General features: G+C 40.1%; 1 protein-coding gene across 1 annotated transcript; it reads left to right on the top strand.

The window, feature by feature from the left end:
- The first annotated feature begins 3,818 nt into the window (after nucleotides 1-3,818).
- On the top strand, nucleotides 3,819-9,312 carry LOC139962135 (uncharacterized). Its single transcript, XM_071962059.1, has 3 exons — nucleotides 3,819-3,976; nucleotides 6,977-7,083; nucleotides 7,806-9,312. The coding sequence occupies exons 1-3, from the start codon at nucleotides 3,924-3,926 to the stop codon at nucleotides 8,966-8,968; spliced, it is 1,323 nt and encodes a 440-aa protein (XP_071818160.1). The 5' UTR covers nucleotides 3,819-3,923; the 3' UTR covers nucleotides 8,969-9,312.
- Nucleotides 9,313-13,310: the final 3,998 nt, after the last annotated feature.

Raw genomic sequence — 13,310 nt, 5'->3', positions numbered from 1 at the left:
TTGCATGACGTATTGTGCTTGTGACTTGAATCGGTAAGACTACAGTACCTATACTTAGGTTGTATGTCCGGTACTGGTGGTACTGCGTTAGTAATAGTAGGGCTATTACAACTAGTACCAGACCTAGCCTTTATCATATAGGCCTAAGCACTGTAATATCAACACAAGGCAAGCTTCTTCACTTTTAGGTACTGTTTCCTTAAAATGTACGTACATAAATTTATTAGCCTTAAATATTAACTATATGGGCTCAATTGGTATCGTTTGCAAATACCGTACTCTATACTCTTTTCGTGGATGTACTAGTAATAGTAGGCCTACATACGGTGACTTTGAACGATCGAGTATTGGTTTAGTTTTGTGTACGTACGTACGTGCGCATAAGTGAGAGTGACGTCATACAACCCCGCAAATGCCACTTGCCCGGGAGTGCCAAACCCCAAATAGACCAAATGCACGCAATGTGCACCCCCCCTCCCCTCCTCTCTCTGTTCACCTTTCTCTATCTTTCTCTCCCTCTAAACCTTTCCCTCAGCATTAATCGGATTAATGTCCGCCGACTTTTATCCACTAATTCGGTCATCCATACACGCGCTCAGCAATACTCGACCATAACAGTACCCTGGTCAAACAGTTGATAACAACAGCAACGTCGAAGAAAATGAATCAAAGCAAGGGCGTAGGAACCGGGGGGCTGGGGGGGCGCCAGCCCCCCCCCCCAGTGAAAAATGTGGAGGGGCGGAAGTATCATTCCGCCCCCCCGGTTCGCAAGTCAGAAAACCCCTTTTTCATTTCCAGATGAGCAAAAAATGTCATTTGGAGCACCAAATTGCATCTAAGGCCAGGTGAAAATACAAAATTAAGTTTACAAAATGGAGTGGGTGTTGAAGTGTGCTATATTGCACCAAATTGCATCTGAGGCCACCTGGAAATGCAAAAAAAATCCAACAGGAACACCTAATTTTCAACACTTCTATGTTAAAATTTGGTTATGAAAACCAACAATCAGCCGGACTGAAAATGTCGACAAAAAATATCTACAAATTCAACATACGTCAAAGTTTATACACAAACTATGATTGAAAAAGGTCAACATTTGAGGAAGAAATGTTGCCAAATTGCGATTTAGCGGGTCGAATGTCAGAAAAAGAGAAAGAAAGTAGTTCAAATTCCGAGTAAAATTAGGGAGGTTGGGTATAAAAACCAGAGTGAAGATACTTAAACCCGGTTACTTGCCGGCACAAAAGAAATATATTCTAATGTAGAACAAGCTTCAAGAAGATTCAAACTGCGCATATTTCTTACAAGATATCTTGAAAAACTCTGATGAAAAAACACCTACCACAGCTACTGGATAGGATATCTCTCTGCACTTCTGTAGCAAAGGTGCTTTGTTTGACAATAGCCCTGTACAATGACCATGGGGAACTGGACGTCAGGTCTCGATGTGTGTTAGGTCGAGAGCATGTGCTCAAGTAGGCTGTCAACATGAATTACTCTGTATTATCAATTCAACAGGCACATATATTAACTGGGCTTAACTTGAAACTGGACAAACTTATAGCAGCACTGTAGTATACCTGAAGAATCGTGAGACATGTGTTTAAAGGGTTTCATGTGGAAACTTTGCTCACCTCAAAAATGACCGTTGACCTGTTCCAAAATTGTGTAAAGTTATATTACATTAATCTATGGGGCATGTTGTGTCTATGAATGTTCCGGTTCTGGAGAGCTATTTCTAAGATTTAAAGGTTTCAGCTCTGCTGATTCCAAATCACCTTCCAAAACTTTTACAGACCTTGAAAATCGTCCAATCTGAGCGCAAAATAGCAGTTTTCACATTTTGGTCAGGATTCTCCGAATAACATCTCCGAGCTCGGAAACAAATTTCTGGCATTAACGTATATGTATTCAACTGTTTAGGATTCTGATGTTACCGTAATAATATGGAATTGATTTTAGGCCTATAACTTTGATGGATCATACAGTGTGAGCTCTGAAACATGACAAAAAGCAGCCGGAATGAAATTTTGTACCAAACTTGACATTTCTGTACATTTATAGTCTCATTAGTCATGATATTTGGCAAAAATCATAATGGGGGGGGGGGGGCAACATATTTATTATAGGCTTATACCAGGCAATGTATCCCGCCTTATTGAAAGATCATTGTTACACTCTTGATCGCAAATATTCAATGCGATTTTAAATATCTCTGGAACCATAACGTGAAAAATATGAAGTTTATGAAGGTTAAGAGGTTAAAATCACAAAATTACAGCTCCGCCTTTTTTCAGCTAAGAAACGTAGCATGACTCGATCCGATGGTGGTATTTTGGAGAGTGAATAATAATCTTATCCAACACTCACTTCACTGGCTGGATGTGATGTCTCGCATAATTACTAGTGTAACAATTAGCATCACCTGGCAATACAATACATTGTCATCTTGACTATATGCCCTGACCTGGTGATGTTTCTTTTGTGTATACTCTAACTATCTTAAGATTATGCTACCCCTGTACTTTTGTAGTGAATAGAGGCATTAGGGTTTATGTAATCGTCCTACATCCCTGGACATTAATCTCCATCATCAACAACCAGGGTTGACTAAAAGTAAAAGTTACTTGTCAAACTTTCTAAAATAAACAGCTGACAGATTGACTTCTTCTGTCATAAAATTCAAAGTAACTAAATTCTACTATTCTAATGTGACACAAAGGACAGGTTTATTTTAAGTTGGAATAATTGAGAAATGTCATAATTAAACTTAAACGAATCCCGTTTGTATAACATTGATATGCGCCTCCGATAAGCCAAGCACATATCCAGACTGATTTGACAAACTTCGTTTTGCCCAAATGTTTTAATGCATAACGCTATATAGTCTTATGATCATTAGCAAAAATTACTGCGTTTGTTTTAAGTCTTTCTCAAACTATTTGTTGGGGCTGAGGAACTCAACTTATGATAATATACATACCAGAGTATCTTATTGTTAAATATGCTCGTATGTTGAAAGGAAAGCAATACATATGCCAGCATAAGTTCGACTTGAAAATTCATAGCACCCCATTGACTGAAATTTGATGAATGCGTATAATAAAAGGCTATATTTGGCGTATGATTTTCATTGCTCAAAACTTTTCTTTATCCTACGTGATGCTTCTTTTGAGGTTTGAAATTTCGAAAGGAACGTACTTTTGTTTGTTAAAATATTATTTTTGTCCGAATATTTTATTGTTAGTAGGATATAACCTAAAAGAAAATTGTTTGAACCTGCTTTGGTGCATTTTCGATTAGCCTATATATATAAACCAGCCATTATGTTATAATACGTAAATTTCTATAGTTTATATTGTATGGAGTTTTTTTTTTTTTGGGGGGGGGGGGGGTATCACCCACGGCGTAGGTTCAGGGGTAATTACCACACCCCACAACTTACTAAAAAGCAAATTTCAGTAAAATCACTCTTTTGGCATATATTTCTGTACTTGAAATCGCCATATAAGAGGATAAAAAATTTGTGAAAGCGCCCTGCTCACCACAGTAGGCAATCCCCCGCCCCAATCCCAATTGAAATACGCTCCCATCTCTCTGTCATCTGTGTATATAGTTGCGGGCATATGAATCAGACTTATTTATTTTGTCTATTTAGTCTGCAAGTGTAACAGTTCATAGATTTCGAACCAAACACTGGGATTTCATGGATCAGCAGCCGTTAAGAATAGCCTACTTGTCTCTCACCAAAAAGTCTAAAGTTAATATTGTATAAACAGTGCTATACATATATAAATACTGTGCTAATTACTAGTATTGACTTTCCATTTGTGTATGCCTATTAGTACTGTATATCAATTCGCACCATCCAGTATTATTTGTGCACGAACATCGCATGCAGTGCAGGATAAATATATACAGATATGATTTTTAATACAGTGTTGAGGTTAGCCGGAGAAATCTATCCTCGTCAAGGGTTAGTCAATTTGATTTATTTATTTGTCCGATTGTTGTTGTCTGAAACAGTGAAATTGATGTTCCTCAAACCTGTGGAACTGTCAAGGTTTAAATGTGAACGTCGCTGGTGTTAATTCGTATATTTTATTTCCTTAATGGTTAACTTTAGGTACAGCATTAATGTGTATACGTTGTAGACCGGGACACTTATGGTCCTATATACTATCTGTCCAGGTTGTATATTATACCGAGTACAGTATTTGCAAAAAAAGAACTTTTACCTCAAATAGCCAAGTTCTGCATCTCGCATTATATTAAAAAGCATTTCATCAGAGGTTTGGCATATTTCAGACTACGTGAATATCTCGAAAACCAAAGAGCCCTAGACACAAAATTAGCACTCAACGTATTTCTTTTTTCTTTTTCTTGAGCAGTATGACATGACAAGATTTAAAATTCTGCCTAAAAGTCAACTTTTAACACAGTGATGGTCGGGAACAACTTCATCCAAGTTTTCCCTTTTGAGTTGTTGTTGTTTACAAGCTTTCCAGACTCTGGATTTCAGTTGACTTCAAATGATCTTTGACCTCCACAAGAAATATCTTACAGTTACACTCAACAAGGAGCATGCGCATACCAAGTGTGAAGTTCATCATCCAAGCTTTAACTCTGGAGTTATCGTGTTTACACGGGGGAATTTGTTTTTTCTCTCGGCGAGGACACTTCATGAAGTAACATGATTAACTTCATGTTTAGGTGTACAACTTATTAACAATTATTTCCAATGTATTTAAAGTTGCAGGCCTACCCAATATAAGCATAGTATGTGGTATTGGCAACCCGTCCGTGCTAATATTTTAAGTACGGTGACCAATGCATTCTGACATATACATAGCATTGACAGATAATACAGATTTTATTAATCTGCACCTCGTCCTCCAGAAAACGAAGTAAAAAAGGATAAAATCTTATTAGATTAGTTGGATATCACTCAGTAGCTAATTCGTGAGAGATTATGTATGAACAAAAAGGACCCATACTCAGTTGGTTGTTTGGTTATCAAATTAGACGAATGTTAGTCGTCGACGAACATCTTGAGGCGTTCATGTTGATGTCTGTGGAAAAAGGATCTTGGCCAAACTTAACACTTAAGATATCATTAATGGTGTGGCTGCCAGAAGCAGCGAACTGCGTAGGCTCCTACTCTCGTAGACATGACATGTGCTCGTGTTATTGAACATATGTGTTTTAGTGGATTTTATTTAGGTTTTTTTTCCCATTTTTTTCAAGCATGTTGTCAACTTGTCACAAAATGCTTGAAAAACTCGATAAAATCCAGTCTAAAACATATATTTTTGTCTACGTTTTCACCTTTTCTCAGTTTAATCAAGTGTTGCTTCTGGAAAATTATTTTGGGTCTTTTTTAAAGGATTTTTGTAATCTACAAAATTGAGAATTATAGCACCATCTTGCATCTAGGCATTCTTTAACTTCACAAAAATTTTGGAATCAAGTCCACATGTAAAACTTCATGTTTACATGAGCTGTGCCTAACTCGTGAACATTTTTTTTTGGGGGGGGGGGGGGGGAACAATGGATTTTGACCCCGTTACGAAAGTGAGAACATTCTTGTTTCTGTATGTGGCAAATCTTAGACAAATAGACATGTGTCAACCTGTTTTCTGGATTTTCGATACCTTTCCCAAAGGAACCCCTGTAGTGATGGGTGAAAATGAGTAAGGTAATGGCAAACTGGTTTCAATGTTTGTCAAAATCACACATTTTAAAGCAAAATTCCTACACTGGGCTGGCACAGGTTTCCAGTCGCAGAAATTAGATCCTGCGACAGGAAGCAGGTCACTTCGACCAACAACCATTTCACCCAACTGCCATTTCGCCCAACCTTACCATTTCGCCCAACAAGCCTGGTCATTTCGCCCAACCAGCTGGTCATTTCGCCCAACCAGCTGGTCATTTCGCCCAACCAGCCTGGTCATTTCGCCCAACCTTGATTAAATATACTTTAGTAAGGAAACGTTCGGGAATTGTTAACGTTACGGGATACGAACCGAATATTAAGGACACTTGAAGTCGTGGTTAAATTGATTACATATGTGATTACATATGTGGTTACATTGATACAGTGGTAACATTGATTAAATATAGTACTTCAATATTACGGACGGGTTTTATATATTTATATTTTTTTAATTTAATAAGGAAACGTTCGGGAATTGTCAGTCGGTATGAATGATCAGTGTTTTAGGGGTTATGTTTGGGGTTTATGGTTTTTATGGAGACCAGTTCCCCTTTGTTTGTATAACATTAAATTAACACTATGTAACTAGATAAACACCTTACTGCTGTGAACAATACCCTTGATTAATGCCTGGTGGACTTGATAAACGCTTGACCGAAGTCATCAAGCAGAACAATAGCTGTGGATTAATAAACCAAATTGAACTCGTGAAATAGAAAAGGTGATATTATTCCACACCGATTCCCCTTTGTTTGTGTAATTACAAAAACTTCCATTGTATGCGTAACCGCTTAAAGTAGTGTAATCCTCCCATTATACCCGAAATAACTGCTTGACTCCGATCGATATCGAGCGGACCTCACTTCATTTACCTACCACGAAGTAGCATAACCCAAAATATATCAAACTGAACTATTGAAATAGAAAAGTAATATTTTTCTGACTGAATATTAGTAAAAAAAAGGTTGGGCGAAATGACCAACAAGGTCGGGCGAAATGACCAGGCTGGTTGGGCGATATGACCAGGCTGGTTGGGCGAAATGACCAGGCTGGTTGGGCGAAATGGCAGTTGGGCGAAGTGACCAGAAAGCCTGCGACATACTTTTTTTTTTCATAAGGGAGGTTGAAGCAAATTATGCTGCTAATACTGTCAGCGCATGTAACTAATTCTACGTCTTAATTTTCTTTTTCAACCAAGTTGATTTAATAGTAGCATCATAATACGTCATTATGTGTTAATGAAATATGTTTGCATTTCAGAAAAGTAACGTTATTGGCTGGTTTGTTCCTATTTGTGACTCTCGAAGTGGTTGGCATCGTGTTCTTATTTCGAGGAAGTCTTGTAAAGAATGAGCGGGATTCCTTACGTGAGTAGTCTTTTCTGTTTCCTGCATTGAACCGAGATTGACAATAATGCTTTACTGCTAAACTCAAACAAATAAAACAAAAGATATAAAATCAGGTTCATTGACAAGTGTTGATCTATGATATTCGGTTAGTATAGCCAGAGTATATAGTGTGTACGTTCTTGTATATGGGTGTCGGTGCATAGGCCTATATGTTTTCGGTTTAGTGGTTGAAAAGAATCTAAATTGAAAGGGTATACTTTATTTACACGGTGCACTGGCCTTTTATATTCCATATCATACGCTTCGTTTGTCAAATAAAGCTTACAGCGCGTATACCGCACACTGTTCAAGATTTAAACAATGATTAAGTTTCCGAGTGAAAATTCCATATTTTTTCTCGAGTATTTATATTTTAGTTTTCAACCTTTATTTACACGGTAGTTATGGATTTTGTACATGATTGTTACTAAGACAGACACAGAGCACGGCAGACGGTCACCGATTTGGCGCCATTATAATATGCTTATTTTAAACTATGATATCATCAATAATCAAGTCCATGTAACATACGAACGTTTCCATGGTGACGTTGATTTGCAGCCTACACATTTACATTTATTTCGTGAAAATTCAGCACGCTTTAGGTACTCTATATGTGAGGCTTATTGCATGCACTATATTTGGGTCATTCCGTAACCCTTTGTTTTTGTTTTTCCCCTTGTTTTTGTTCCTTTTCGCAGAGCTTGTCAACTACATTAAGAATTCGTTGAGACTTGATTCAGAGCGACAAAACTACCATCAAGTTGACTACCCTAACATATCAAGCTCAACACATATTTTGGAAAACAGATCACAATTTAGACAAATTTCGAATCGTTTAAGGCTAACAGTTGATCAGAACGCAGGGCGAACAGCCTCTAACGGAACGACAAACTCGACTAGTAGGAGTTTATCACCATGGAAACGAATCGAGACGTCGTCAACTGTGAACGATTCAGGTAGTTCATCCGGGATACACGCAATGAACACATTAAACAGCAGTTTATTTAGAGTGAAAGAAGTAGACCGCAAATCGGCAGATGATGAACTGAATAAGTCAACAGACCAGCCCAACATCACAGAATTTCAAACGGTCACTGACGTTGTCAAACGTTTAAAACCACCTCTGATAGTTACGTGTGTCAATAAAGGTTACATACCGCTGCTTCTAAATTTACTCTCTAGCATTTCACGGCTGCATATCCAGTCTCGAATTCTGGTCATTTGTGAAGAGAAAGATGCCTATGTCGAGCTATGGAAAATACGGTATCAGTATTTGGATTCGGACTTGGACTTGGAAATAGCTTTAACTCACAAAGACACGTCCCCATCACAGGCGTTGGACTTCAAAACTTCGTCTTACAAAAAACTCGTGAGAAAACGAATTGCTTATTATAAACTGCTTTTAGCAAACGGGATTGACTTTCTTTACATTGATACTGACATAGTGTTATTGGCAGATCCTTTCCCATATTTTAATAGCAACGATGATATTTTCATCCAATTCGATCAACAAAGAATGCTCTGTTCTGGATTCGTTTACTTTAAAGCCAGAAATATCACAATTTCGTTTACAGACACATGGGCGAAATTTGTCCATACTGATAACCAGGGCAACCAGAGAATATTTAACAAGAAATTGAGACGCTTTCAAGAACGCGATTACGGCATGAAAGTTAAGGTGCTGCCCCCGAACCGGTTTATGTCTGGAAAGACCTTCAAATATTCAAATTCATCGTGGTACGAGAGGACCCCTCGTCCGGTGGAAATTCACGCCAATTTTATGATTGGATATAACACCAAAGTCAACTGGTTGAAAGAAAACAAACTCTGGTTTGTAAGAGACAGATTAACAAAGAGTTAAGAGATATCCAGGGTATCACATGGTTGAACGACTGGTTTGATGGAAGAGGTGGAAAGGGGGGGGGGGGGGAGGATTAGAAAGTGTTGGGACAGAGCACCTAGGAGAGGGGTTAAAGAGCAGAACTGAGCAAGATGATAACCAATAATTGTGGTAGAAAAGACATGAAAGGAACACTTATATGGATAAGACAAACATTATATTTTGTTAGTTAAAACTGCATTTTAGTAGGCCTATCTCTTTCATATCAGTGGATATGGTTGTTGGAAATTGGAATGTAAAATTATGTTTCCCAGATAAAGTCTTCCTTACTCAAGGAGTCAAGGAAGTTGGCTATCGAAGGTGGCCTCTGGTCATGGGCGTCAATCCAGGGGGGGGGGGGACGGGGGGACACGTCCCCTCCACATTTCGATGGATGGTTGAAACAATATCAAATGTCCCCCCCCACACATTTGGAAAAAGAGTAGTGTCGTGGCTCTATTTGGTTACGGCTTACACATCTTAGGATTCATATCCTCGAATATCACTCAATGTTTCTGAATGGAGAATTCCACCCAGATCTCGTGAGTTGGTACCCTGAGCTCTCCAACAATCTTAAGCTTAGTCTGCCTTTATTTCGAGGCCAGTTAAATTCGTTGTCGGTTGAAGGGTATGGACAAATATTCAAGTTGATGAATCCAGTGGTACGGGCTATGTTTGGTGAAGTCGAAGCTCTCTTGCGGTTGCTCCTCGTCTCCTCTGCCAGTTCGACGGAAGCCGAGAGATCTTTTAGTGCTCTGAGGCGTTTGAAGACAAGGCTACGGAGCACCATGACTCAACAGAGGCTGAACCATGTGATCGTGTTCCATATTCATCGCGCAGGGACGTCGTTAGAGGGGGTGTGGGTGTGTCTCACCCCCAAGCCATGGTAAAACTGACGCTAGTTGGAAAATTGGAGTGCGACAGTCGGAATTTCCGACTGTCGCACTCTAGCTTATCTAGGCCTTTTCATGTAAAATTTTTTTAAAATTTCGGTCAAAATTGACCTTTAACCGGTCATATTTACCACGTTTTCCTTGCCACTTTGGGAAATTGTTTCTCGCGATTCTTATACTCCACCGTACAAAACTTCTTATGATTTTGAATACTACAAAAAAAATGCCTAATAGAGCTACCGTCATAGGCGTAGGAGCCCAATTTGTTTTGTGGGGGGGGGGGGGTGTAACGACTTGCCCGATAAATATAACCAAAATTTTTCGCGCGCTACGCGCGCATCACACATGGTCATGTGCATATCATACAGGCATGCATCGGTTTTTACATCGCATGCAAATAGCACACAATCATTTTCCGTCTTATTACCCTTCCGTATTGGTGATAATTGTTGGGTAATAATAATATCAGTATAACCACTGAAAAACACATTGCAAATGATCAAAAAAGCTATCAGCATATTGCCCGAATTTCACAAAAATATTTGGTTGGGGTGGGGGGGGGGGGGAATAAGTTTTTGAAATGAGTGCCAGTGGGTACAAATGTATCGCAACAAGTTCGTAACAGAAGTGCAGTCGCGAAGGATTGGGTTTTCTGACTGGCACTGACCGTATCGTTGACGAGTAGCGGGAGGGTGGGGGTACAAAGCAGCAGTTGGAATTTTCTGGCTTCAAAACCGATTTTCAGCCACTACACCCCCCCCCCCCAATCATCAGGCCTTAGCTACGTCCCTGAGTACATGGTGGTTACATAGTACGCTCCGACCAGAATTCACCCGATAACCAGATGCAAATCCACCTAGCAACCGAGGTAACTTGCTTGAGGACTCCAACGAACAACCACTGATTTATTTTCATGCCTTCATCACTTTAGCCACCACTCACCTGCATGGACCTATTCTAAGTCTGACGATATACATGCGCATGTGTGAGGTCCTGAAAACATAATAAAAGTGGTTTGTCTTGCTATCCTTGTTTTCAAATTTCATGTAAATGTATTCTCGTAGACCTAGCAACCTGGTTTAACATGCTGGCGCCAAATTTGCGCTAAGCTCGCTATACGAACTCGGATATGGGCTGTGCCTTATTAGTTAGTTATTTCAATTATTAATAATGGCGTATGAGGAAATGCACCATTTTGTGGTATGACTCCCAGGACAGAAAGTCGAGAAACTCACATGCAGTCGCGGCGGATAGCTTCCTTCACCTATATGTCCGGGGAAATTTTGGGACATCGTTCCGATAGACCAGAGGTGGGCAACCTGCGGGCCACATGCGGCCCGCCAGTGATTTTTTTGCGGCCCGTGAGATGTCTCAAGAAAAAGAAAAAAATCAATCTATTTTGCATCATCACCAAAAACGAGCTAGCTGCTTAGAATTTATCTGCACTAATGATGCTGTCAGGTTGATCTATTATCACCATTAATTATCAACAGGACTGTATTGACATTATGGTTTTGTGAATACAGATTAAGTACACACACCTATTGCTTGAACGTCCTCGGAATCAAAGGTTTGAAATCAGCAGCCGGCCGTTGGTTAAGTGCGGCCCTGTCAATCTTTCACTCCTAAAATCTGGCCCATTCATTCAAAAGGTTGCCCACCCCTGCAATGGGCCTATATCTGAGGCCCTGGGGTCAGTGGCGTCGTGCCCATTGGGGCCCGGGGGCACAGGCCCCCCCCCCCCCCGAAAAAAATCAAATGTGTCATAAAATTTTGTCATAATTTAAAAAAAAAAGTGTTTTCGAAATCGAAAAGTAGACTTAATATTCAATTGCTCTTTGATGGTCGTTGCGGATTTTCCACACACCTCAAAGACGACATATCGGGATTAGTAATGCCATTACCTTTGAATATGTTTGTCCTAAGCTCGCGTTTGATACAGTCTCAATTAACCTGGAAAATAATCACTTCGTTATCGCGCGTTTTACCTTAGGTTTCGCTACTTTCACTTTTTCTGCCCATGTTTTCAAACGGCATGGCTTTTTCTTCACCCAGTCACCACTTCTCACGGGCATGGGCGGCAAGGGCGGCGGAACCGGGGGCACAGGGGGCACGTGCCCAAACTTTTCCCCAGGTTAAAAATTTGCCCATTTTCTACATAAAAATTGAGGATTCTCAAGTTAGCAAGAGGCCAGGGAACCAGAATGAACACTCGGGAAGGGCCTTTTTCCGACCATCCGAGGGGTTTGTAAAACCAAAAATTTTCTACTACGCTCTGCGCCAACCGATGGTGGCGCTCCGCTCAGATAGTCGTGCATACAACTTTGCAACTCCTGGCTACGCCTCTGACTCTTAGTGAATTTCTGTGGGTCAAACTCAAAGCTATTTCGAATGAAACAAATTTGTTAAGATATTAACAAGAAATAAACTCTAATTCGGAAGATTCCTACATTAGCAATTAGCATGATTTCGCCTCATTTTGTCTCAAAAGAAAACTTGTTCCTTGTTTCCCCAATTTGCACATTGGATATTGCAGTGCTAGTATGCATATTTTCCTTGAGAGGGGGGGGGGGGGGGCGTTGATGGAGTGATGTGTGTACAAATAAGATAATACAATAAGAGTTGTAAAGGGTACTAAATATATAAGGCTGCATCAGTCCAATCGAATTGCTGCAAAGTGCCCTTTTATGTCGGTGCCCCCCCCCCCCCAGATTAAAAGTGCTTCCGCCGCCCTTGATGGGCGGTGATCATGGATCAGCCAACACGAAAATGTTTCGATATCTTAAATGTTGGGCGCTTCTGGGAGACGAGGAATTGGTAAACTTAGGAATAAATGGCGATCACTTCCTTCGAGAATATTTCCCAAAATAAAAAATTGCCGGACATTTTTATCAATTTTAGGGGTGTTGCTTTCTGCCATAATGCACGGGAGGTGCCGTTTCCTGCAATCTGAGGGGTCTGCCAGAAGAAAAATTTTCTTGTACGCTGCGCGCCAACCGATGGTGGCGCTCCGCTTAGATAGTACTTACGGCCGGAATACTCGGATCGATTCTGTCCCCCCACGTTTCAAATCGGATTGACGCCCCTGCCTCTGGTAATGTCAGATCTAAAATACTTTACTTTTCCTTAGTTACCAATCTTTCTCTTTAACTTGTTGTTGTCAAAATAAAGTTTGCCTCAGTGAATAAATGATTTGTACTTTTGCTGCTCAATTGGCTGACTGATTCACTAATTCTGCGGATGCCAGGTGCAGTGACAGATCCAAGGAGGCTACTAGAAAATCCCCTTTGGGAAAACACACCTTCAAAGTGGATTGAATTTAGGCAGAATTCAGCCTTGACATACTCATAGTCCACAAGAACGAATGAAGGGGGGGGGGGCAGGAAATTAAATTGCATAGTCCAAGAAAGAAGTGGGGGAGGGGGTGAAAT

The sequence above is a fragment of the Apostichopus japonicus genome, chromosome 20 (genome assembly GCF_037975245.1).
Source record: "Apostichopus japonicus isolate 1M-3 chromosome 20, ASM3797524v1, whole genome shotgun sequence".
Lineage (NCBI taxonomy): Eukaryota > Metazoa > Echinodermata > Holothuroidea > Aspidochirotida > Stichopodidae > Apostichopus > Apostichopus japonicus.
Note: the sequence above shows the minus strand (reverse complement) of the source record. Positions and strands in the feature narration are given on the sequence as shown.